Source organism: Rhinolophus hipposideros, assembly GCF_964194185.1.
Source record: "Rhinolophus hipposideros genome assembly, chromosome: 15".
In the NCBI taxonomy this organism is placed as follows: Eukaryota; Metazoa; Chordata; class Mammalia; order Chiroptera; family Rhinolophidae; genus Rhinolophus; species Rhinolophus hipposideros.
In genome coordinates this window covers 62,198,363-62,225,659 of record NC_138061.1, presented here as the reverse complement: position 1 = coordinate 62,225,659, position 27,297 = coordinate 62,198,363, and the positions used below count along the sequence as shown (strand labels likewise).

Below are 27,297 nucleotides of genomic sequence, written 5' to 3'. Positions count from 1 at the left end.
TAAAATGCAGGTTAAATATTTTATCTTTGAAGCCTTCTTGCATCTTCCATTGCCACAGACATGTTTGTCTGCTAGGGCTCTCTTTTCATTAATGATGGGCTCCTTTCATCCTATGTGGTTCAATGCCAGTGTCCCACTCACCCCTGGCCACAGGGGGAGGGCAGGTAATCCAAGCAGAGTCCATCAGAGTCCTTCCATGAAATTTGCTATGTGACATCAGCAAAGAGAGCCTCTTTCTGTAAAGAAGAAAGTATGGTGCTTCCTACAGTCACCTCTTCTCTGTGACCATAGGTGGGAAAAATAAAAAGAGGGAAAGATGAAGGAGGGAAAGGAGAGGGGAAAAAACAAACACATAGTCGGGAGAGAACAGGGCAAGGAGAGAAACAGGAGAAATAGAAGGAAAGGAAAAGAATTAGGTAGTTGGGGCAACCAGATGACTTAATTTAAGACAAAGGATTCAAGAGTGCTTTAGGCTAGTACCACCCTCAGGTATATGAACCAATAGCTCCCCTTTTTCCTCAAGCTAGTGTGAGTTGGGTTTTTATCACTTGCCACCAAGAGTGCTAATAAACCTGTTCTATTACTTCTTCTGCCTTTTTCACACAGCTTTAATCCCAGCACTATTATTTTGTTTAAAATATTTCTTCACCAGCTTATGTATGAACTTACTGAAGGCAGGCCTTCTTGTCTTTATATTCATGTCTGCAAGATGGATCAAGTGTCTGCAGGATGGATCACATGTCCAATTTTGTCATCTCCCTTGAAGATCAGAACCTCCCCCAAAAAAAACCCCAAGAAGTAAAAGGAAATTTAGCACATATGAATGCCTCTAATAGCTGTTAGAGAAACTATACATTTGGGAAAGCTAAGTTAATATCAAGTCCCAATGTTTCTCTGAGATGGGAGAGCATCCCTGTCAGCTGGACTACCAGGAGATAAAGAATGAGGTCTACCTAAAATGCCTACCATGCGATTGCCAGATACAGAACTGCTTAATTGGCTGACACGCTTAGGCTACCCTAAAATGAAAATGCATGGAGTAGGTTTAATATACTTATATTTCAGACAGGTAAAACAGCTAGGATCCCAATTAAGTAATTTCTGGGGATAAGTCAGATTCCTCAGAACAGGAGGCAATAGTTTTCAGCCTAACTAAATAAGGGTTCCTGGAAATGTGTGTTAGACCATGAAATATATACTAAAGGCTGGGAAGAGATATTGGTGTGACCGGATATTCTTTGTCTCACTTGGAATGGCTTAAAGACTTCTTCCCAATAGGATGCGAAGAGCCATCTATTTCAAAAGATTGTTTTGGTTGATATGATATAGGGATCAGGCCACATCTTGGGGACAAAGCAGAGAAGGGTAAACTTAAGAGAATAGCACTCTCAATGGACTTATACTGATTGGGCAAATTTTTATGTCAGAACTCTGAGTTTGCACCTACTGTGGTTATGGTTGAAAGAACATGGATTGGAGGACATCAGCTCCAGGCTCGAGTTTCATCACTCGTTAGATGTATTATCATGAGAGCCAACTATTTTGTTTGAATTCCAGTATCTCTAGATACAAAATGGGACAGCTCTTTCTCTACCCACCTTACCAGCTGCCAGATAAAACCTTAGCAATCATTTGATCTAATCTCCTTATCTTCCCCATGAATTAACTCACAAAGGAAATGTTTCTACCTTTTTTTCTTTTATTGGTCAAAGATCCCTCTGAGGATTCGTTGAAAAGTAGGGACCCTACTCCACAGAAAAACATACTTTTGTATGTATGTACTCTCACACACACATTTTTGCATATTGTTTTTGGGAGAATCACAAAACTCCTAAGATGCATTTTCTGGGAAGCCAAGTTTTTTTTAAAAGCCTGAATTACAGAAGACAGTTTCAATGAATGAAAAGAATTTAACAAAACACACACATAGTAAAATAAACTTGTTCATTTCATCATAAATTTAGTTATTTTCAAGCAATATTACTAATCTACTACCTCTCAGCATATTCCAAACTTACAGGTTAAGTACCACTCCCTATTTCTTCATTGATGACTACCATTTTATACAAGCTTCTATAATCATAATGAGAGAACAAACTGCTAGATGTTTGTTGGTAAGTAAATTCAGTACAGTACTTAAATCCTAGAAATTAACTAACAATATGACTCTCTTCCTCCCTTTATCAAATGGGTTGAAGGATGAGCTTGTTTCCTTCATTTTCAATGGTTCTTTATAGAGAAACATACTTATCTTGAGCTTGTCTAAACATAGGCTTATACAAACTAATCCATTACCATGTACAGTTATAAGCAAGGAAATCATTTCATGTTGATAGTTTATTAAAGTAGGAATAAGGAAAGCACTTAGAGTTTGTGAGTGGAGCAGAAAAGCAATTCCTGAAGAAACGGCTCACGTCTTTATCCCCAGTACTTGGTACACTGCCTGGAATGGAGCAGGGACCGTATAAAGTGAACCTTTCATTGCTAAGGAATTTATTGTCTTTGTTGCTAGATCGTTTCTCTAGAAGAAAGGAAAAAATAAAACAAACAAAACTCATAGAATTTCTTAGAAAAAAGTTTTAATTTATATATTTAGCTCTTTATAAAATATATTTTAAAATGCTAAGCAAAAGTCCTGTCATTCATTTGTTTCGAAAGACAAATAATTTCCATAGTCTTCCTTGAAGTGCCTGCAGTTTCTCCATCCAGTCTCAGGGCACGGCACAGGTTGCATGCTTTACATTGTAGGGATAAAAGTCCAGTAGAGAGAAATCTTGTTGCAGCGGGTAGCTGTTTTCATCTAACACAAAGAGGCTCTGCATCTTCATTACACAAGGCGCCCCACCTCCTGCCAGCAGGGAGTGGAACAAGTCTGCTGCGACCAGGCCGTAGGTGATCTCTGAGGAAGGGACTGAAGAGATGCAAACACACACAGCTCTCAGTGTCCTTTCCAGGGGGCCAGAAACACACACGGAAGGGTTCATTTTATCCCTTGGTTTCTCAAGTCCCACCCCCAGTTTAAATTTCTCTTCCCTTCCCTTTCTATTAGGTTGGTGCAAAAGTAATTGCAGTTTAAAAGGTTAAAAAAATTGCAAAAACCGCAGTCCTTTTGTACCAACCTAACAGCCACAGGTTGCTGAAGTTACTCTAGAATGATGACATGCAATTCCTGTTGATCGTGGAGAGAAGGCACAAATAATGCGCCATTTACACTGACAGCATTTCCTGTTATAGCACAGCTACTGGCTTCTTAAAACAATAGAGGAAAGAACTGGGATTAACGTTTTCCTAAATTAAGCCTTAAACAAAAACGGTATGTCCATATCAGAAAAGCACTTATATTTATCCAGTCTACAGTTCTTATCATAGTGATATATATATATATATACACACAGACACACGCGAGTGTGTGTGTGTGTGTGTAAAAAACTGTTTACCTCAGTCTGTTTTGTTCTATATGTAATGTTCAGCATTCAAGCAAAAATTACTAAACATACAAAAAAGCAATAAAATAAAAATCCACTATTAAAACAGAGGAATCAATAGAAAACAGATTAGCTCATCTGCTTAGAGTCTGAGGCTAATGAGGAAAGGTAGGGAGTTAGATCACCTCACAAATGGGTTACCTTCACTTTGTTGTTAGCCACTGACTACACTTAGCATTATAGCTGAAGATATTGCAAAGCCACTCCACTGACAGTAGACTACCTTCATGTCACTGTGTCACACATTCATTTACTTACCTATTATAACACTAAGGTGCTCACAGTATGGTGGTTACTAGAGGGGAAGGGTGATGGAAGGAGGATGAGGAGAGTAAAGGGTGTCAAATATATGGTGACAGAAGGAGACTAACCTTTGCGTGGTGAACACACAATGCAAGACACACATTATGTATTATAGAATTATACACCTAAAACTTATGTAGTGTTAACCAATGTCATTCCAATAAATTTATTTTTAAAAAGCTAAGGAAATAAATAAATAAATAAATAAATAAATAAATAAATAAATAAATAAAATTTAAAGAGCTAAGGTCCTAGTGTTTTTACTTACTAATTGAGAATTTAAAGTAAAAAGAGATTAGGTGCTTGCTTCCCTCTATTCATGTGCTGAGACAAATGTAGAGTAAGTCCTACCCTCCAACTTGCATAATCTTATGCTTCACTCAAGCTAAATTATCCTTCTACTTTTATATTGACAGAAATAAACCTCAGTTTGCAGTCTAATGTTCTTTCTGTTCCAATATACACTCCTGAAATGAATGGTTTCACCAAGAATAACCCCTTAATGCTGTGTTGATATCTTACCTATAAGTTTGTTGAGCCAGTCAGGAGAAATGTTGAGAAGAATCTTCTCTATGACCTTTGATCCTACATGGATACAAACCTTATATACTCCATCAACGATGGTCATTAAAGCTGGCCTATAAAAGAGTAAATAGTACATGACCTTCAAAAAAGATTTTCAAACTTAAAAATATGTTTAAATGCAATATAATTTCAGAAAGCACTAGGTTTTTATGCAGGATTAATTTTAATTTCTAAAGCAACTCTATGTGTTCTGAAACATCCTAGAAACAAGAGAAAGGAATTTTAAGAAAAGTTTCAAATGATAAAACAATAAATTAGATTTATTCCATATTCATCTTAAAATTTCAGGTACTAATATAAAAAAAAACATTATTTTACACTGCTGTGTGAATTATTTTTTGAAACAAAAATAAAGATGATAACCACATATTTCACAATTTCAAGTTATTCTTTTCCACTGGGTTCTTTATCGAAAACAAACTCTTTTGGGCAGCCGGATGGCTCAGTTAGTTAGAGCTCGAGCTCTGAACAACAGGGTTGCCAGTTCAATTCCCACATGGGCCAGTGAGCTGCACCCTCCACAACTAGATTGAAGACAACGAGCTGCCACTGACCTTACGGAGGGATGGCCAGATGCCTCAGTTGGTTAGAGCACGAGCTCTCAACAATAAGGTTGCTGGTTCAATTCCCACATGGGATGGTGGGCTGTGCCCCCTGCAACTAAAGAGTGAAAACGGCAACTGGACTTGGAGCTGAGCTGTGCCCTCCACAACCAGACTGAAGAACAATGACTTGGAACTAATGGGTCCTGGAGAAACATACTCCTCCAATAAAATTTATTTTAAAAATAAAACACAAAAACTCTTTTGTATGTCAGTAAATAGAGAACTAGATAAATATTTTTCAGTATGTCATGCAATGTATGCAATGTGGCATGAAAAAGAATGAGGAAGATTGCAAGAGCTATTAGGGAAGGCACACTTTTTGCATTAACCTTTTAAACCACAATTACTTTCGCACCAACCTAATCACTTCCACAATTCATAGGTTAGATCATATAATGCTTTTAACCTTTAAATTCCACTTATATATTAAGGTGGGGAAGTGAATTCCTTCTGAACCATTTAGATCTTGGTTAAAAGTATAAACAAGTAAAAATTTTCTTAAGTATAGCTGCTTCAAGACAATAAAATCTCCCAATTACTGCTTTTCAACATTCTTGTTATGATTACGGAGCAATTTTTGCTTTCATAAATAGCTATTATCACTCAGAGGAGAAATTTATTCTCTTGGGTTAGTTCTAATTAGTTCCCATTATAAAAGAGTTGATATATGTAATTTTGGGGGGGTCATTTCAAGTTCTATAAAAATAAATATTTTCCATCCAATGGCTTGCTTAGTTGCCTCACCTGTAGTATGTTTTCTTGCTAGTACATGGCAAACAGCTCAAACACTGTTTGTAGATCTTGTTCTCATCTGTGTCTAGTTCTAACCCACATTTACCACAGCCAATATATATAATGCTGGGAAGAGAAGAGAAAATGCTCTTCAAAGAACTGCGAGCATTTAGAACTACGTTCTGAGCTGCTGTCGTAGGAAACACGAGCTGTGAAATCCGGGCTTGGACTAGAATCAATCCTACAAGAGACAAATAAAAAGAAATGTTACAGAGGACCAAAGTTATAACTTTAATTTATAAACATGGTTAATTACATTACATGCACAGTTACATATACTAAAGGGTACACCCAAGGTCTTGTTCTTGGTCTTCTCTTCACTCTTTCCCTAAATAATCTCACTCACTTCTGGCTTCGTATTAACACTGGAATGTAAGGGGTGACCTGCCTGCAACTTAGAGTGAAGATTTATCTGGCGAATTTGGCTGAACAGGTGGATGTTGTCTTTCTCCCTGCCCCCTGGAATCATGCAAAATAAGTTTAATTCCTCTTTTAGGAGAAATCCAGTCAAACACTTGAAACTGGCTAATATACCCTCTCTCCGTGCCCTCTCTTCTGTTTTTTTAATTGACCATCATCTAAAGCCAAATAGGAGGTGAATTATTCTTCTATTCTGTATTTTGTCTACAAATAATATACCACTAGCTTATCCTCTTTCTAAACTTTCTTTTTCGATTTCCTGGCCATCATCATGCATGCTCTGGGTGTTGGTTATACAACGACATGCGCAATGACCGTCCTCATTTACTAAAAGTGTGACTCACCAGGAACCTCAGGCATGCTCAGTGGCTCATGTTAATTCACATGTTAACTCATACTGAGTATCTATTACCCACCAGATATTCTTTTCTCCTAATTTATCTTTGTCTTATAGTATACTGAGTTCTTTGTCTAGTGAGGCCGATGAGTTTATCTGAGCATTCTTCTCCCTTCCTTTCCATATTCAGTTTAAAGCCTTTAAGTTTGTTCTTCGTCCTTTTAGCAGGTAATACACTCCAGGTCAAGGACTCATCGTTGTGGTGTCCTGCTCTCTTTTCTGGTGCCATTAAAGGTGACTTTCCTATTCCTAAGTCCTTCCGTTTGTTGTAGTCTTTTAGTGCCTAAAGATTGTTTCATCATCTCTTCCAATCATGTCATATATCCTACATGAATAACAAGAGTGTATAGCGGGCAGCACACCCGATAAACTACTGCAGACTCTATATCATACTTTTCTACAGACATGTTGAATCACTAAGAAATTATGTAATGAAAAAATTGAATAATTGTAGAAGAATGTTAACATAACTCCTAACGTTTTGCAAATTTACACACCTCTTCAAAAGAAAAGTTCCTTACAAATGTGGACTCTGCTTTCAAGGGCCTCAGCCTGCCGGGCACTGATATTCTGCTGATGGCAGGATGAGACGCTCAGTAAGCATCTTCATTGCTTTACAAGGAGTCAGGCACAGCCTCCTTCCCCTCTGGCTTTTGTTACACTTTGTAAAAAGAGCACACCCTCTTAGGAAATGCTCCCATGTTGATCCCCCTTTCTCCCTCCTTTTATTAAACTATGGAATAGGTTAGGAAAAAATTGCTTGTACTTCCATGTGCTCTCTCCATTTCTGTATTAAAAACACAAACAATGATAGAAATTATGAATTCAGCCCTCATAGTTGAACATAACGAGAATGAAAATGGCTAAAAGGGCCTCTCTGGACACAACCTACCAGGAACTGAGTGCAACAGTACAAAGTTTTTGTACAGTTTCCCAGTAGGGAGCAGATCTCCAGGGTTTGCAAGAATACTCCCAATTCCCAGCCTCATCCCCCAAACCAATGAGGCTGTCTATATCCTTGGTACCATCAGTCATCAGAACTGTGACCACCTATTTTGTTGTCATTCATGATGGTTTTGGTTTTTTTTTTGATGTTGTTGACTTTTATTTTAAAGTCTAATTCTAAGTCTTTAATTCCAGCAGGTAGCTGTTTTGTGTAAGCAGTAGATAAGAGGGTTGACTTCTCCATAGCTCCAAATTAAATGTAGCCCCTCTACTGCCTACGGTTTTCCTTCTCGCAGTGACCAGCTCCATAAGCCTGTGGGGATTTTGGGGGGGGGGAAAGGAGGGCACACAAATATAAATTGTTTTAGGAACTTATGTGACACTACAACATTACCCAAGACTTCACCAGTTAGCATAAATCTAGAGTCTTCTGTGGCCACAAATAACTTACTTCCATTTTTGAAAGTTGTAAAAAATTTAACAGTATAAAAATTTGTTAATTTTCTATCACTTGTTTTACCTTTCAGAAATATAAAATTTAAATTAACTATAGTATTACTAATGCTTCAATGCAGAACTGGATATACGGAATTATTCTTCTGAGAATAAAGCTCTATATTCCATTAAAAGTTAGGGTTTTTGAGACGTGTTACGTATTGTTTTTGTTTTGTACTTGCATTCTCCTTATCTTACTTTTAGTAGATGTAATAATGGTACTGACTATAATTATATCTTGTAAAACATATATACAGGACCGGCCCAATGGCTCAGGCGGTTAGAGCTCCGTGCTCCCAACTCCGAAGGCTGCCAGTTCGATTCCCACATGGGCCAGTGGGCTCTCAACCACAAGGTTGCCAGTTCAATTCCTCGACTCCCGCAAGGGATGGTGGGCTCCGCCCCATGCAACTAAGATTGAACACGGCACCTTGAGCTGAGCTGCCGCTGAGCTCCTGGATGGCTCAGTTGGTTGGAGCGCATCCTCTCAACCACAACATTGCTGGTTTGACTCCCGCAAGGGATGGTGGGCTGTGCCCCCTGCAACTAGCAACGGCAACTGGACCTGGAGCTGAGCTGCGCCCTCCACAACTAAGATTGAAAGGACAACAACTTGACTTAGAAAAAATCCTGGAACTACACACTGTTCCCCAATAAAGTCCTGTTCCCCTTCCCCAATAAAATCTTTAAAAAAAACCCAAAAAACGTAGATACATACCTATCTGAATTAAAACAATAAAACAACTTGTAAATTTTAATCTGGCATTCAGCCAAGGTAGAGTAAGGGACTAGATTTAGGCTCCAACCTTTTTGTATAATGAAAAACAAATATGTGTCTTTGTCCCTAGCCCTGGCACACAGTTCCCAAAACCCTTGGAATCTCCAGAGTGATAAGAGTGTCTATTGCATGCTCATCAGATGGCTGGTGGCTGGTGACTGGGGGCCAGGCCCATAGAGAGCTTCAGGATGGGGGTGGTCACCAGAAACACCAAGGCATAATTTGAGGGTTGGAACTTTCAGCCTCACCCCACAACTTCTAAAAGTTGGAGTTAATCACCAATGGCCAATGATTTAACCAATCATACCTACATAATGAATCCTTGATCAAAAGCTTCTGGTTTCTTGTTTGGACAGATTTAAACAAACCAACCACAGAAAGACATTTTCGAGATAATCAGAGAAATTTGAAACTAGACTGAGTTTTAATTGGTATTATATAATTACTAATTTTGGGTATAGCATGCCATAGTGGTATGTGGAAACAAACAAAAAAATTATTGGAGATGGATACTTAAATATTTACTTATGAAATAACCTGATGTCTGGATTCACTTTAAAATATATAGGGGGGGAAAGTTTAATGGGGGCATAGATGTAATGAAAAATATTGATAACTGATGGAACTGGGTGATGGGTGCGTGTAGATTCATTACTCAATTTTATTTATTTTTGTGGCTACTTGAAAATTTCTAGGAAAAAAATTATAATAAGTAAACATTCTGATAAAAAAAAAAAAGCTTCTGGGTTGATGAACACAGAGTGGGGCACCCAGAGAGGACATGGAAGCTCCACGCCCTTCCCCCACACCTTCCCCTATGCATGTCTTCCATTTGGCTGTTCCTGAGTTGTATCCTTTATAATAAGTTGGTAAATATCAATAAAAAGTATTCCTGGGTTCCATGAATAATTCTAGCAAATTACTGAACCTAAAAGGGGGGGTGGGCTGTGGAAGTTCCCAACTATGTAGCCACGTCAGACAGAAGCATGGGTATCCTGGCACCTAATACTTCTGACTGGCACCTGAAGAGAGGACAGTGTTATGGGCTTTGCCCTTAAACCTGTGCAGTCTGACAGTGACTCTAGGTAGGTAGTGTCAGAATTGAACTGAACTGTGGGACACCCAGTTGGTGATCCGAGAGTTGGAGGACTGGTTGTTGGTATGGAAAAAGAAAACCCATATATTTGTGTCAAAAGTGTTGTGTAAAAAAACAGTTCCGACACTTGAAACAACTGAAAAACCAAACAAAATGTATGAAACGACAATTCTCAAGACCTTGGATCTCAGGCAACAAAGGGCAGTGATCCTTAAGAGATGAGAAAAAAAGAAGTGAGCTGGATGACAACCCCAACTTACAGACAAGAATTTCCTGGCTGTGGTACAGGAAAGGGGTCTCCTGGCAGAGCTTGGCTGGTTTCCTCGAGTTGAGAGAGGACAGAGCTTTGAGTATGGGAGGCTAAAATAGCTAGAGTTCTCAGGGCAGGGTACTAGACAGATGAGGGCTGCAAAAACAGAAAGCTCTGGAAAGCTGCAGAGGGTTCCCCTGGAGAATTCAACTGAGTATTTACCAGTAGATGTGACCAGACGCCAAAGAAAGAACCATCTGAAAAGATTTCTGGGAAAAATCCCTGAAGCTTGCACAAAGCTGGGAAAAATGTATTTTCCCTTCCCACCAGCTAGAATGGAAAAGCTCATAATCCACAGGGCGTGGGATAGAGAACTCAGAAGCTGTACGTAGAGGAAATTTTTGGCATTAAATGCCTACACTGGAAGAAAAGAAAAGCCTCATGTCAATGACCTCAATTTCCACCTTAATAAATGAGAAAAAGTGAAACCCAAAAAAGCAGAAGTAAATAATAAAGATCAGACCAGAAATCAATAAAATAGAAAACAGAAAAATACCGTGTTTCCCCAAGAATAAGACTTACCCAGAAAATAAACCCTAGCATAATTTTTCAGGATGACATCCCATGAACATAATCCCTAATGCATCTTTTGGAGCAAAAATTAATATAAGACTGGTTCTTATTTTCAGGGAAACACAGTAGAAAAAAAAATCAATGAAACCAAAAGGTAGTTATTTGAGAAGATGAATAAAATTGATAAACCTCTAGTCAAATTGATCAGGGGGAAAAAAAGGAGGTACAAATTAGCAATATCAGGTGATAATGATATCATTGCAGATGGTACAACTGTTTTTTGGAAAATAGTATGGCAGTTTCTTTAAAAAGTTAAACATACACTTCCCATATAATCTAGCTATTTATTCAACTCCTAGGTATTTATGAACAATTAAAAAAAAAAGACTATGTCCATATAATACCTTATACATGAATGTTTATAGCAGCTTTATTGATAACAGCCAAGAACTGGAAATAACTCTGATGTCCATCAACTGATGAATAGACAAACAAGTTACGGTATATACATACAAGCGAATAAAAAGGAATGAATTACTGATAGGCACAACAGCACAGATACATCTGAAAAGAATTTACGAAGTTAAAGATGCCAAACAAAACAGTGTACATGCTGTGTAATTCCATGTATATCAAATCACAGAAAATTCAAACTAATCTCTACTGTTAGAAAGCAGATTGAATTAAATGATGAGCTGCTGGTAACTATACACAAAAAAATTTTGAGTGATCCTTAATAATTACAAATTAACCTCAAAAGATTGTAGGCAAAAAGCTAAGAAGATGCCACTATCTGGTGCAGTTATTTACAAAGATCTACATTTCACTTTTAAATTCAAATACATATTTTTCCCACAAATGGTAAGTTCCTTGCTTATATTAAAACAAGCAATACTTTAAGCATATAAAGATCTTACCTGAATACTTATTCTCTAGGTGTGTTGCTAAATCTGACATCTTCACAAAAGAGGGCCTGTTGTTTTGAAATTTTGCTTTAAATGTAATTGCCCTTACGTCATCATCAAACAGGCACTCACAGGATGACCAAGGTGTTGTATGCAATTCTAGGTTTTCTAAGATGCAATTTCGCTGAACGAAAAGATACTTAAATTCCCAAATGTAATCTTAAAGAAACAAATAAAAACAAAAGGTTACCAAAAAGGAAATAATCTAGGCTCAGAAACAGACTAAACAGACTGACCTGATTAAATCACTTAAATATAACTTTTATCACACTAAGGAAGTGGGGTGTAAAGAGACTAAATATGAATGTTGTATTAAGGCAATAGGACAAGGATGCTAAACATAATTTTAATAAGAATTTTCTCTAAAGATTTCTCGGTCTCCTAAACAGTCATAACTTATTAGAACCAACTGCTTCTCAGAGTGGCAAATTCTCATTTTGGTATCTACAGGCAAAGATTTTTTTTAAATAATAGGGACACAGAAATGGACACGTCTGCCATAATCAATATCTCTCATTGATTTTCATCACCTTAGTTTTCTTATTTAGCTAATTTTTCCGGAACAAAGGATGCATTTAGATATAGTTGCACCTATTCTTTATTCCTTCAGTTATAATTCTACTTCTTAAAACCACTAGCACAGTCCTTCTTGCCAAATAGTCTATATTAATAAATACCAACATTAATATTTCTATATTCTATATTAATAGTCATATTCTATATTAATAAATTTTATATTAATAAATTCATCTTTAACATTCTATTACTAAATATATAAATTAATAAATTATTTACTAATAAATTTATGTTCTATATTAATAAATTCAACTTTAAAACTACAATAAAACAGGTCTCTTAGCACTAAGTTTTCTAATAAAAGCTGTCTTTTTAATTTTCCACTTACTTCATATCATAATCTAATTCACACATCCCACATGCTTCCTTAGTTTCTTTCATTTGACAGTTTTGTGTGTGGAGAATCTTAGAACAAGTCAGTAAATCCATATAAATAGAGCATCATTAGAAAAACCAAATTGTACATATTCCAAGTTGTTGCTTAAAACTAATCACTATTTTTAAAGTAGCTTTCTTGTCTTATTACAAAATACATCCTTAGAAATCACAGATAAGCTAAATAAATAAATAAATAAATAGTAGCCATAATTTCAGCACCCTCAAAATAAACAGTTAACACTTGTTTTCAATATTTCATTTTACTTAATGTCAAATATATCTTTACATGTCAGTATTATTCTACATTATTTTATAATACGCATAATATGCCATTGCACAGCTAGACCAAAATCTTAAAAATTATTACAGCAATCCTCTATTTTGGAGCATGTTGTCTGGTTTTCAGTTTTTCACTATTATAAACAGTACCGTGATAATCATATTCTTAGCTACATGTTTATGCATAGCCATGACGAATAAGTATAATTATTAGGCCAAAGGTATTACAAATTCTAAGGCTTCCATAGCATCACTAATTGTCCTCAAGAAGTATTTTGCCAGTTTACATTTCCAATAGTTTATGAGAATGACTGTTTCCCCGTATCCTCTCTTTAATTTCTTAGGAGAGAAATCATCTATCATTATTTTATTTGTATGTCTTCAATTACTAGTAGGAGTACCTTTTCTCATATTTTTTAGCCATTTTTGTTTCTTATTTGGGACTTTCCTGTTCATATCTGTTGCCTATTTAGCCTTACAGATATGTTTTTTGCTCATTGCATTATTTTCGAACAAAATGCATCGTTTTTCTGTTTTTTTCACTTGTCTTTTAAGTATGTATATGGTGATTTTTATGTATAATATAGTTTCTGTTGCAGTATTTTATTTAACCTATTTACTTTGGATTCCAATAAGTTTGCTAATTTTTTTTTCAACTACTTATCGTTTCTTTTTTAAAAAATGTATTTGAATCAATGGATCTGGAATTTATTTTGGCACAAATATGAAATATTAATTTAATTTTATTTTATTTTTTTCTCAAATTGTTAGCTAGATATTCCAGACGTTACCTACTCTTTTTTTTCCAAAAGGAAAAAAGTTTCCTTTTGTTTTTTAATTATAAGATAAAATATGTTTATTGTGAAATATTTAGACAGTAAAAGAGTAGGGAAGTAATAGGTGAAGTAAGATTGGTCATATTTTAATAAGCTGGATAATGGCACTTTAGTTCATTATATTATTATCTCTATATACCAGGGCTGCCAAAAAATGTATACACATGACTTGTATTCATCTTTTGTTATCAGTATATATTGAGTGTTACAATTTTAATTGTTTTTTTCCTTTCTTATAATGTGTATACATGTTTAAATATTTTCATAAAATATTTAAAAAGTAAATGCAGTTTCATACATGCTTAAAATTCAAACTAAAAGTAAAGGAAAAATTAAAGCCACATAAAACGACCATATAGAGATAGCCATTGCTAGCATTTTAGTACCTATATCTCCAGATTTTAAAATGTATATACATACTCATACATCCACTTTTATTAAAATGGATCCTCGTGTACATGAAGTTCTATAATCTTTTTACACTAAATAAGACATCACATACATCTCTCTAGGCTAGTGAGCACATATATCTTTGGTACTGAATACCTTTTGAGTGTCCACCCAGATTACAAATGCCCCCGTAACTGTTCCCTCACCCTCCGAAATAAGCTCAGGCATTCCTATTTGTACTTTTGAACCCTGTCCTTCAGGCTGCAGATGACTGTATCAAATTCCATCTGAGCAGTAAGATTTTCTTTGCAGGGAATTTGGAAATGGCACTGGTCTCTTAAAAAAAAAAAGTAAAAGGGGCGGCCGGTTAGCTCAGTTGGTTACGGAACAGTGCTCTTAACAAGGTTGCCTGTTCAATCCCTACATGGGCCACTAGGAGCTGCACCCTCCACAACTAGATAGAAACAACTACTTGACTTGGAGCTGATGAGTCCTGGAAAAACACACTTAAATAAATAAAAGTTTTTTAAAAAAAGTAAAATCAGGATCTACAGAGTAACGATCTGTTTTTCACATGGTGGAGAAGCAGAGAAAGTCTGCACAGAGTACATAAAGCAAGATATATGGAGAATTTGCCTACGACCCACAAAGCTTTTCAACACCTAGTTCCAAGTCCCCCCAAAACCCATAAGCCCTCTTGCCCTACGTACTGTGAGATATTCCTGTATACTTCAAATACAGCCACCTTCATTGTTTTAGTTAACCAGAGTAGAGTTCTAGTTCTAACTACAAGCCTCAGTGACCAAGTTTAAATACAATTTCTTAATACATCCCAAGGATTGCAAAACTTCATGTGCATGCATTTTTGACTTCCTCATTGTTTTTTTAATCATTTGATAAAAGCAAAGTTATTTCCTCCTCAAACTTGAGTCTTTTGCTCCTTAAAGATGGAGAATTTGGAATGGTTGTCTGATCTGTACTTACTCTTCATTCATTCATTCACTAATTCATAAAGAAAATATTTACCAGGGCAGACACAGTAACAGTGTGATTGGGACACAATGGTAAACAAGCTAGTGAGGGTGCTGGTACACACAGAACTTACAATCTACTGAGAAAATTAGTTAATTATCAAGCAAGCAAATAGCTAGATAATCTCAGTTGTGTTAAGTGTCACGAATGGAATACAAAGAGTGATCTGATAGAGAGTGGTTATGTGTACACATGTGTGAGGCCTCCCTGAGGATATGAAATTGGAGCTGAAAGATAAAGGAACCATGCAAGTGAGAGACTTGGAGGAAAAAGCACTCCAGGCAGAAGAAACATGTAAATGCAAGGTGATGAGGCAAGAAAAGGATTGGCACTTTCAAGTACCAGAAAGGAGTCGTGTACAGGAGAGGCTAGGAAGTCTGTAGGAGAGTGGTATTGAGACAATTTGTGATACATTTCTGTGTTTGAATCACAAATTAGGGTGTGAATGCATTTCAAACCTCCACGCAGATATAACTATGATTGTGCATGAAAATCACTAGTGTTGGGATTATTTGCATTTACCCCGTGTTTAATGAGTAATGTCATGAGAGTACTTTACTATAATTTATTTTTAAAATATTAGACTTCTATTAAATAATTTCAGGAGGATATTGCATGGAATGGCATTTAGTTCTGAATAGCTTATTTTATGCATACCCAATTATTCTTAAGAAATATAATTTAGGTTCCTAGTACAGTCTCATTAGGACCTAAACTGTAACCAAAGCTTGCCACATATGAGGCATACCGAACGTAAACTTGGAATTATTCTTCCCAAAAACATCAACTCTGTTATCTCCAGTATTCAGTAATAACTGCTTGATAATCATTTCTGATTGTATCACCTAAATGTGAGATGTTTTTGTTTTTTTATCCTTAGGGAACAAATAAAAGAAGTGTCCTGTATAAAGGTAATAGAGAATGCTTCAAGAAATACCAAATGAATAGATAGAATGCTAACAATTTCCGAAAGTAGAAATCACTTACTCAGATGACTGTGCAAAATTGGTATTGTCCCATTTTAAAAATAATAATCTTGAGGTATTGAGGTAGATATTAAAACTTAAAAATGGTGGTTATAAATAAAGCATGCTGAATGAGTGAATGAACAAAGAACAACTACATCTGAATTACTGGATTCATACATTTTCAATATTAACCTACAAATCATAGAATAATCTAGAGACAACTATAACTTCTCTTCTATCAACCAAATAACCACTCATTGGAAAAGAATATTCATATTAAGCATGGAGCCATCTGCTTTGCTATAGCTCCATTAGAACTGGAATAATACTTTTGACCTACATTTTGATCAGCATGGACTAGACTCATGCTCCCGGCTATGAAATGTTGGTCAATCATGACCAACATTTAGTCTATCGTTGACACATTTGTCAGATTTCTCAACCAAACAAATATTTACCACTGATCCTAACATAAAAGTCAAAAGTCAGATTTATCTCAAATCCTAGTCACAGACTATTAATGATTAAGAGAGACAATGTGGCAGATCTTATATTTAGGTTACGTACTTGTAAGTAAAAGTTTGGGAAGAGACATTAACTTTTGGGTAAAAAAGAATAGGTCACACAATCGTCTCAAGTAATTTGGCAGGGGAAAGTACGTCATAAACTACTAATTAATTAATTATTCTATCTCTGACTGTTACAACTATAGGCTGTCACAATATCAAAAGGAAAATATACTATTTTATTGAAATATCAATTCCATTTAATTCAATACATCATAAATTACTAACTTATGCTTTAAAGAAAAATGTAATCACGGGTCATATTTTCAACATGAACATTCTATGGGTGGCTAATAGCCCATACTTTTTAAATAACTGGAGTTATAACCTGGAACACAGTAATTTATTAAACAGTAACATTGTGACTTGAAAGAGTTAATACAACTCCACTATCTGCCTTATAACCAAAGAGAAGTTTATTTATCAGAGTACTTTGGCTGAATAAAAATTGTAGAAGCTTCTCCGAAATTAAATTTTTAAAGAACATTATCCGAAAGAGATAAGATCTTCACTAGAAAGGTAAAGTAGTATACCTGGGAATAAATGGAAGGTTTTATTTTGCCACCATCAACCATAGAGGACTTGTTAGATTACTGAATTGCTTACTGGAGGTATAAAATTACAATAGAAGAAATCTGCAGAAGAATATTCAATCATATCACTTATATTTCAAATGTAATCTAATCCTTTAAAATTCTCTTCATCTTAGGCTCATAAGCATTAATCATTTACCCAACTATAAATATGTAAACTAAATGCTTTTTGGTGTATTTACCTTTTTTCCTTTGAAGTTGAGGGTACCAGTCTGCTCCACGACCCCATAATACAAGCACATAATGTTGACCTTGGACCTGTTCCACAGTTACTATAACTTTCCTTTGCTTCTGTCCTCTGTAACTATATAATGCCTCTGGAAAAGGAAAAGGAGTATTTTAGTTGGCATTACTCTATCACATGTGATACCATACTTTAATATCTAATGATAAATATACAACGATAACCAAATGGTACACTAAGAAGGTCTTGTATCCTTGTTTTGTAATCTAAAATTAAAGAGTCGCCCCAAATGACTACCTGTCAGTATAGTGACATCAACAACTCTTAGCACTGCATGGACGAATATGTCAGGTATTAGCTGCTCCAATTTTACAAATTCTATTCCGTTCATTTTCTGAGGCTGCCTCTGAGGAAGGTCTCTCAGGTAGGAGTGTTTTGAAGCCACATAAGCCAGTAAATCTTGAAGTACAACATCACTAACCACACTGGAATCTAAGAAAGAAACACACACACACATATAAAAGATGACAAAATTATATTTTCTTAACAACACAGTATTTTCTTAGAATTGTAAAGTTATAGAGTGTGATTAAAAGTAAAACATGATTTCATATCTACAAAACATGTAGTTTATTCTTGAATCAGTTTAGATGCAAAAATAAGCTTGATATTTTTAACCAATAGAAACAGAATCGTTTACCATCACCAAAAAACTTGCCCTGTTCTCTCACTTCTCCATTTTGCTATAAATCATTTTTCTACCAATTAACCAAGACCAATAGTTCAGTTATTTTTTGAGTCCTCCATGACCCTGTTATATCCAGTCGGTTCCCTAATCCCTGGAGTCAGATTTGATCACGTCTTCCCCAACTATCCCAACCACTGCCACTCTTCCTCAAGATTCTTAGCATGTCACAGCTGAAATACTCTAGGAATCACCTAACTGGCTCTTTCTCTCAACTGCCTTATTCTTTCCCACTTCCAAGCCTCTGTCCTCACCATTTTCACTGCTGCAGTGCTGTCACCCTCCTCTCTACCTACCCAAACACTGCACAGAGTAATAACCACTAAAGGCTCCCAGTGGTTTCTCCTTTTATCTCTAACTCTCACTGGCATTTGAGCATGTGATACATTATATTATTTCTCTTCATGATAGATCAGTCATTTAATTCATCAATCATTATGCCATTTAGATGTTTTTGTTTTCCAGTCTCAAATTTTTTTCTAGTTTTTTTGAGATATACTTTACACATAATAAAATATACACATTTTAAATGTACAGATTGATGAGTTTGGGTATTTTTAAATTTTAATTTCCCTGAAGGAAAGGGAGGTATGTTTGAATATGTGATTGATTGTTGATCAAATAAGATCTTAGCAAAAAATACTTTGTAGAAAAGTACTTTTTAGAAAGCAGAGACTATTAACCCTTTTCAGTAGAAAAAAGCAAATGACTCCTCTTTCCTCCTCTCAGTAACATTCTCATCTTGAGGTATTTCTTATACCACACTAAGGCTTCATTTTTCACTCACTCAGCACTAGACCATCCACTATGTGACTGGCATTACATCAGGTACTAAGGATACAAAGACATATCATGTCACCATCCAACACTGAAGGGATTACCAACCTGGAGACAGTAAATAACAAACACCGGGCTCAAAGCATAAGAGGCATATGTGAGCATTACTAAGAACACACAGAAAGAACTGCCCGGGGAAGCTGGAAGACGCTTTAGGGAATATTTGAACTGGGTTTCGCAAAAATGTCTAATAAAAGATTTCCAGGTAATAATTGGGGATGGGGAATATAGCATTTCCAGGTAAATAGAAGGGGTCTGCAATTCTTTACGTACCATAGATGCTTTTGGTAGTCTGATGAAACATGTGTACCCATTATTAGAATAGAATTTTTATACCAGCTTTATTGAGCTATAATTCACATACAAAAAATTCACCCTTTTAAAGTTTACAATTCAGTGCTTTTTAACATTTTACAAAGTTGTGCAACTATTACCATTATTTAATTTTAGAATATTTTTATTACAGAATTATGCTTTACATGCATAAATGAAATATTAATAAGGTTACAAAACCAATTAATGGAAATATAGTAATCAAACTATTTTTAAACTATGAGATAATATATGTGTTTCATTACTACATTAAATAACAATATATAGCAGAATATATAATAACTATTGCAATTTCAAAGTATGCCAGAGTATCATGGGCATAGGTGATATTTAAGTTATCTTCAACAACTGTAATGTGATATGAAAATCTTTGTGCTTTCCATTGGTGACCAAGTCACAAGTACTGCTAATATTACTGTGGATTGCTGCCTTATTCATAATGCAATTAGTGAAAATAAAGATGTAACGTCTTCCCATCCAAGTTTATGGACCCTTTAATGTAGAGGAATCAATTTTCACAGAAGAGAGAGTACAAAGAACATTTAGGAGGCTAATGACCATCTAGAAGGTGATGAAGGAGCATTGGAACCAGACAAGACTGCATGAAGGGGAAAAGAGTTATAGATGTGTGAAATAGTTCAGAGGTAGAACCCAAGAAACACTCAGAGATGGAGGGTGAAGAAAAGATGAAACATGACATCAAGATTTCTAGCACACCTGAGTGGATGGATTAAAACAAAGATTTTAGAGCTTTTAAAACCTGATACATAAAATCTATTCTAATTATGATTACTGAATTCCTAAATGAATTTTATAAAACAATGATGATAACACTAAGAAAGATAATGAGCATGAGAGAAAAGAATCAAGAGTATGAAAGATGAATGAGAGAAGGAGGGAAGAATGGAGATGAGGAGATCATTTAGATTACAGCAAAACCCAACCCCAAGTATCTCCTTCCACAGCTCCAATTTATTCACCAGACCTCCTGATTCTTCTTTCACAATATTTCCAGCACATCTGGAATCGGAAGAGCTGGGTTCAGATTCTGACTCTAAATAATGAGTTCTATGCACTTGTACATTAATTTCTCTCGGCTTTATTCGTTGTCTACAATATGGAGCTTTTTGGGGGTACTCCTGATATAAAATTATTTTCTTATCCCTGCTTCATAAAAATTAATATGGAAATATCTGATTACAGTGATACCTCAGTTTTCGAACATCTCTGTTGACGAACATTTCAGTTTACGAACACCATAAATTTTATTCATCTATGGTATCATTAGATAGTAAAATTCATGCTAAATTTTCAGTTTTAGGAGTTGATTTTAAAGGTCTGGAACGGATTAATACATTTTGCATTACTTTCTATGGGGAAACCGTGCCTCCGTTTTCGAACGTTTCAGAACTCAAAGGTCTTCCGGAACAGATTAAGTTCGAAAACCGAGGTACCACTGTATTTAGATTCCAAATAGTCTATTTCATGAACCATTCTGTTAACCTTTGATTTATATATTTAATTTAATTTGATATTTAAAATCAATGTATAGCCTATCATATTATCAGGACTAGGTTTGTAAAATATGTAATACCTCACTATAATGAGAAAAGAACAAAAGTCTCTTCAAAAGTACAATATATTGATCAAAAGTAAGAATGCTCTCGACATGTAATTATTTGCAAAAGAAAACGATAAGCAAACCAAACTGATTTATTCTTTCACTAGAAAAACAATTGCAGTGTTCTCAAAGTATCAACTGATAACCATTTGCCTAAATCAATTTGCCTACAGCCAAAAAGCCTGAGAATATACTTTATTTAGCTAACCTGTGAAAAACAAGGCAACATAAATTCCTATGTAAATATAAAAACAAAGTCTTTGAAGTAACCTCTAAAAGTTACCTAATTATAATTAGTTCAAGGTTTTTTGCATTGTTCTACAAAAACCTTAAGCTCCCCCAGGGTTCTATTGTCTATTTCCCACCAGAATTAGGCCCTAAGATTTTTATGAAACTACTAAACTAGATCAGCTTTACTTGAATCTAGATTGGCCTTAAAACCAGAGCTATCGGGGCCGGCCCAGTGGCTCAGGGGGTTATTCTGAGCTCCTAACTCCGAAGGCTGCCAGTTCGATTCCCACATGGGCCAGTGGGCTCTTAACCACAAGTTGCCAGTTCAATTCCTCGAGTCATGGCTCAGTTGGTTGGAGTGCATCCTCTGTGGGGACAAAGCCCCAAAAAGCAGTTTCCAGGCTGTTGGCCTCACATAGAAAGGTGCTGGCTCGGGTAGTAAATGGCCATCAACTGTAATCAGATGGCCATCAGCTGTGGCTCGTTGGCCGTCAGCTGTAACCCGTAAGCCATTGGCCACTAATATAACTGCTGTGACTACGCTAGCAGAAGAACCCAGCCGTCAGTGAGAATATAGTGGTATGACGGCCCTATCTATGGCTCCGTGGGTTTTCCTGTTTGGCCTCACCGTGTCATGCGTTCTTATGTGGGGAGCGGCAGTTGGGACCCCGCGTGACACCCAGCACGACACCTCTCAACCACAAGGTTGCCAGTTCGACTCCCGCAAGGGATGGTGGGCTGCGCCCCCTGCAACTAACAACGGCAACTGGACCTGGAGCTGAGCTGCACCCTCCACAACTAAGACTGAAAAGACAACTTGAAGCTGAATGGCACCCTCCACAACTAAGATTGAAAGGACAACAACTGGACTTGGAAAATGTCCTGGAAGTACATACTGTTCCCCAATAAAGAACTGTTCCCCTTTCCCAATAAAAATCTTAAAAAAGAAAATAAAAAAACAGAGCTTTCTACTCCTATCTCCCAAATCCTTTGCAAAATATTTGCATACTATGTTATTTTATTTCAAAACATTCTTTACCCTTCCATTGTATTAACATCTGTAAAATGTGACGAATTTTACTTAAACACCATTTAGCTCCTTGGAAATATGCTTTCCAAGGTGTGGCAACTTCAAATATTCATAAAAAAAGATTAAATTTAAGTCTTTTAAAGAAATCCCCAAAATAAAAATTTACTGACTTAAAATCAACTGGCCCAAAGCATACTGTTTTTAATTATTATAAGTTCATACTAAATACTGATTGATATCTGATACGACAAATTATTCCTCCCTGCTCCTCTTTTTCAAAAATGCCCTGGCTGTTTTCGTCCTTTTACTTTTCCATATATCAGAATAATCTTATCAATGGCATACAAATTGTATTGGGACTTTGATTGGATTTGCGCTGAATTTATAGATAACTTGGGGAGAATTGAAATCTTCACAATGCTAAATCTTCCAAGTAATTCATAAAGTATACGTTTATTTAATTCTTTAATTTTTCTTAATTAAAATTTTTTTCCTTTAATAATAAAACTGTTAAATTTATTACTAGATAATGTCTTATTATCACATGATAATATTGTAAATGGTGCCTCCTCTTTGTTGTTCCACTCTAGAAATGCAACTGACTTGTGTATATTAATCTTATGCCCAGCCACCTTGCTAAACATTCCCATTATTTATAATAATTTGCTCGAGTTTTTAGAGAAGAAAGATCCTATGTAAACCCCCATGTCATCTATAAATAATGACAGCTTTGTTCTTTTTTTTCAATCTTTTTGGAAATTTCCTTTTCCACATTTTATCTCACTGGTTAGCATCTCCAATACATTGCTGAATAAAAATAGTAAGAAGAGCACCCTTGTCTCATTCCTATTTTTAAAAGGAATGTTCCTAATATTTCTCCAATTAGGATGACATTTGCACTGGATTTCTTAAAGACACTCTTTATGAAGCTACAATAAATTTCTTTGTATTCCTGGGTGGGAGATGAGGGTAAGGGGAATCAAATATATGGTGATGGAAGGAGAACTGACTCTGGGTGGTGAACACACAGTGGGATTTATAGATGATGTATTACAGAATTGTACACCTGAAATCTATGTAATTTCACTAACAATTGTCACCCCAATAATTTTTTTTTAATTTCTTTGTATTCCTAATGAATCGGTGTTGAACTTTATTTTTAAAGGGTTTCTTTGTATGTATTGAGATCACGATATACAGCTTTTTTTAAACTTGTGTTTAAGCTAATGTTAGACTTACAAAAAAGTTTCAGAATAGTAGAATTTCCTTATGTTCCTCTCTCTCTATCTTCTAATGTGAGCATCTTAAATAACCATAGAATAATTATCATGAAGAAGAAATTAATGCTGGTTAAATATGAACTAAACTTAGATATTATTCATATTTTACCAATTTTCCCACTAATAGCCTTCTTCTACCTAGGATCCTATCCAGGACTCTACATTACATTTTAGATATTTTTCTTTCGTCTCCTCCATTCAGTAACAGTTCATCAGTCTTTCTTACCTTTTATGAGCTTGACAGTTGTGAAGAGTATTGATCAATTATTTTATATAATGTCCCTCTATTTGGGGTTCTCCATTGTTTTCTCATGACTGGAATGAAGTTATGCATTTTTGGCAAGAATACCACAAAAATTATGCTGCGTCCTTCTCAATGCATCATAGCAAGGGATTCATGATATCAGTATATTTTATTACTGATGATATTTACCTTAATCATTCAGTTAAGTAGGTTTCTGCCAAGTTTCTTCACTGTAAAATTATTTTCTCCTTGTAAGCCGATAACGTCCTGGGGAGATACTTTGAGACTATGCCATGCTATTTCTCCTCAAACTTTCATCTACTAATTTTAGTATCTTTAGTGGATCCTTGTCTGCAATATTTATTACTGTGATGTCTGCCTAATGGTAATTCTCTACTTTTCTCTTTCCTCTCACATTTATTCACTGCAACTCCATTGAGAGGAATGCAATCTTTTGTATATATGTATGTATGTATGTATGTATGTATTTAGTCAATTAGTTGAATATTTATCTATATCAGTATGGATCCATAAACAGTTTATAATCCAATATTATCATTATTTATTTATTTATTGCTTAAATTGCCCCAATTTGGGCCAGTAGATACCTTCGTGTAGGCTCTCCTGTTTTTTCAATAGCCTCTACCACCAGAAGTTCCAGACTCACGTTGTATTTTCCGTCCCAGTCCTGCAATCAACCACTTCTGGCAGTGTTGGTTCCTTTTATTAGAGAATACTGTTTACAGACCAAGATCTGGGTACTAGGTATGCTCGTGTTACTGAGGTGTCACTGCTTCTGTGCCCTTCAGCAGACAGAGATAGGAAATATACATCCATATATTAGCCCACCCATACATACATAACTATATCTCTTTATCTTTTTGTTTATCCATCTATCTATATATTGAAAACCGTAGGTTTTTAACAAATTCCTCTGGCTCCAAAACAAAAATTTCTTTTTAACCTTCCCTCTTTATTTATAATTTCTTTCTATAACAGTGAGAAGAAACCAAATTCTCATTATCTACAATTTACTTACTTACTTGTTCAATACATAGACCTGTTGCTAACCCGTCCCACTTTGAGAAACACTTTTACTAACTAGATTACAGCATCCACGTACAGTCCTTTTGTCTTTAGCCTTGCAGAATCCAGTCAACATACTGTTTTCCATGGTTACTTAGGTTTGTTCTTTTCTTCCCCTCACTTTTAGGTGTAGTTGTTTTTTTAATTTGTAATACTGTTGGGTTCATTTGTTGTTTGTATTCCATTTTGGGTTCACCCCCTCTAGCACCTTCTAGATGGTTTCAATTGTTTATTTGTGGGGTATGTGAAACATTACTATGGTTTTATGAGCCAGCACTCTACAGAAAGATACACTCAGAGAAGTATCCCTGCCTCTTCATCAATGCTACCTTATTTCCACTCCCTCCTTTCTATACTTTCCCCACCTGCTCCTATAGGTAACCAGTCTCCTTATTTCTGGCTTATCCTTCCTGCATTTTTCATTTTTTGCACAAACGAGATATACACGTATTTTCTGATTCCTCTCTTCTTCTTACATGCAGGATAGCATACTATACATACTTTTTTGAGCTTTGCGCTTTTCACTTAACAGTATGTCCTAGAAATCACTTCATAGAGCTCTTTTTACATTTTTTTATAGCTTTGCAGTATTCCACTATGTGAATGTACCAAAATTTAATCAAACATTCTGCTATGTGTGGGCATTCAGATTTTTTCCAATGTCTTACAATTACAAACAATACTGCAATGAATAAACTTGTGCATATGTATTTCATATTGTCGTAGTTATGTCTTTAAGATAGATTCCTAAAAGTAGGCTTGCTGGGTTGAAAGCTAAGAACATATGTAATTTGGGGGGTATTGCCCATATACCCTTCAGAAGGGTTATAGCAATTTGGATTCCCATCAGCAGTGTATAAGAGGGCCTATTTTTGTGTTGTCATATTTTTTAATTTTTGCCAATCTAAAGGTGGAAAATGGTATCTCTGTGTAGTTTTAATTTGAATTTCTCATGTCTTTTTTCCATCAGGTCCTTTGTGCTTTAATTTTTTAAGAGTTCTCTATATATTAGGAATATTAGCTTTTTGTTAAGGTGTACATTGCAAATACTCTCTCCAAGTTTACCAGTTGTCATTTGATTTTGTTTATGGTGTTTTGGTCACTCAAAATTTTATTTTTCTGTAGTCAAATTTATCAGTCTTGTTTTTTACTGCCTCTGGATTCTGAGTAACAGAAAGACAGCCTTTCCCTACACCAAGATTAAAGAGGAATTCATCTATTTCTCTTTAGTAGTTGTAAGGTTTTATTTTTTACATTTAGATTCTGAATACATTTGGAGTTTATTCTTCTATTTGTTGTGAGATATGGATCTAATTTTGTCTTTTTCTAAATAGCTACTCAGTTGCCAGAGCACCATTCATTAAAAAGTTAACCTTTATTTTGGTGATTTCAGATACCATCTTTGTGATATACCAAATTTTATGTCTGTGGGTCTACTTCTGATCTTCCTATTGTATTCCACTTGTCTATTCATGCACCAGTGTCACACTGTTTTCATGATAGAGGCCTTACAGTATGTTTAAATGCCCAGTAAGCCTGGTCTCATGGCTTTTATTTTTCAGTGTTTTCCTAGCTCTTCTTGTATGCTAGTTTTTCCTCATGAATATCAATATCAACTAGTATATGCCATAACATAGCTTATTAGTATTTTCATTAAGACTGCATTATATTTACAGATTAACTTATGGAGAACTGATTATCATTATAATGTTGAGTCATCCTATCCAAGAATAGGGAATGTTGTCTTTCCATTTGTTCATGTCTTTATTTTTTTCTGGAGTGTTTAAAATTTTCCTCATATTGGTTTTGCACATTTCTTATTACACTGATTCTGAAGTATCTTCTTTAGTGGTATTGTGAGTTTTTCCCATTCATTATGCCCTCTGTTTAGTGTTTGTGTATATGAAGGCTATTGATTTTTTTTTAACATTAAGTTTTATATCCTGTCACTCCAGTGAATTTTTTTATTGTTTGAATTGGTTTTATCTTCAATTCCTTGGAGTTTCCCAGAGATGTTATCCGAGCATTTGTACATAGAGGTAATTTTCATTCTTCTTCACCCATTTAGATGCTCCTTGCCTAACTGCATTGTTTAATAACTCTAGTATTAGGTTGATGCAAAAGTAATTGCAGTTTTAGCAATTCTTAGCCTTTTGAACCGCAATTATTTTTGGACCAACCTAATATAACGATGAAGAGTGGCAGAGATAGTGGACATCCTCATCTTGTTCCTGATTTTAGTGGAAATGCCTCTAATGTTTCTCCATTATATAAAGATACTGGCATTAGGACTAAGTATACCTATTTTATATAGAGTATCAATTGTATTGTAACACTGTACTGACACTGCATTTGAAGATATAGAAGCAGAAAGTATCCCTCAATTCCTATTTCCAGGA

General features: G+C 35.4%; 1 protein-coding gene across 3 annotated transcripts in view; it reads right to left on the bottom strand.

The window, feature by feature from the left end:
* Positions 1-1,704: 1,704 nt before the first annotated feature.
* Positions 1,705-27,297, bottom strand: part of SHLD2 (shieldin complex subunit 2) — a 96,347-nt gene continuing 70,754 nt past the window's right edge. For 2 of the 3 annotated variants that reach the window (XM_081075034.1, XM_081075035.1), the window contains 6 exons: positions 17,789-17,983; positions 17,490-17,624; positions 11,642-11,848; positions 5,723-5,951; positions 4,311-4,426; positions 1,705-2,911 (listed from right to left, as the gene is read on the bottom strand). In XM_081075034.1, the coding sequence (XP_080931160.1) occupies positions 2,712-2,911; positions 4,311-4,426; positions 5,723-5,951; positions 11,642-11,848; positions 17,490-17,624; positions 17,789-17,983 (1,082 nt within the window). In that variant the 3' untranslated portion in view covers positions 1,705-2,711. Of the gene's footprint in view, positions 2,912-4,310; positions 4,427-4,927; positions 5,034-5,722; positions 5,952-11,641; positions 11,849-17,489; positions 17,625-17,788; positions 17,984-27,297 lie in introns of all 3 variants that reach the window. The other variant, XR_013995022.1, reaches the window with a different exon arrangement.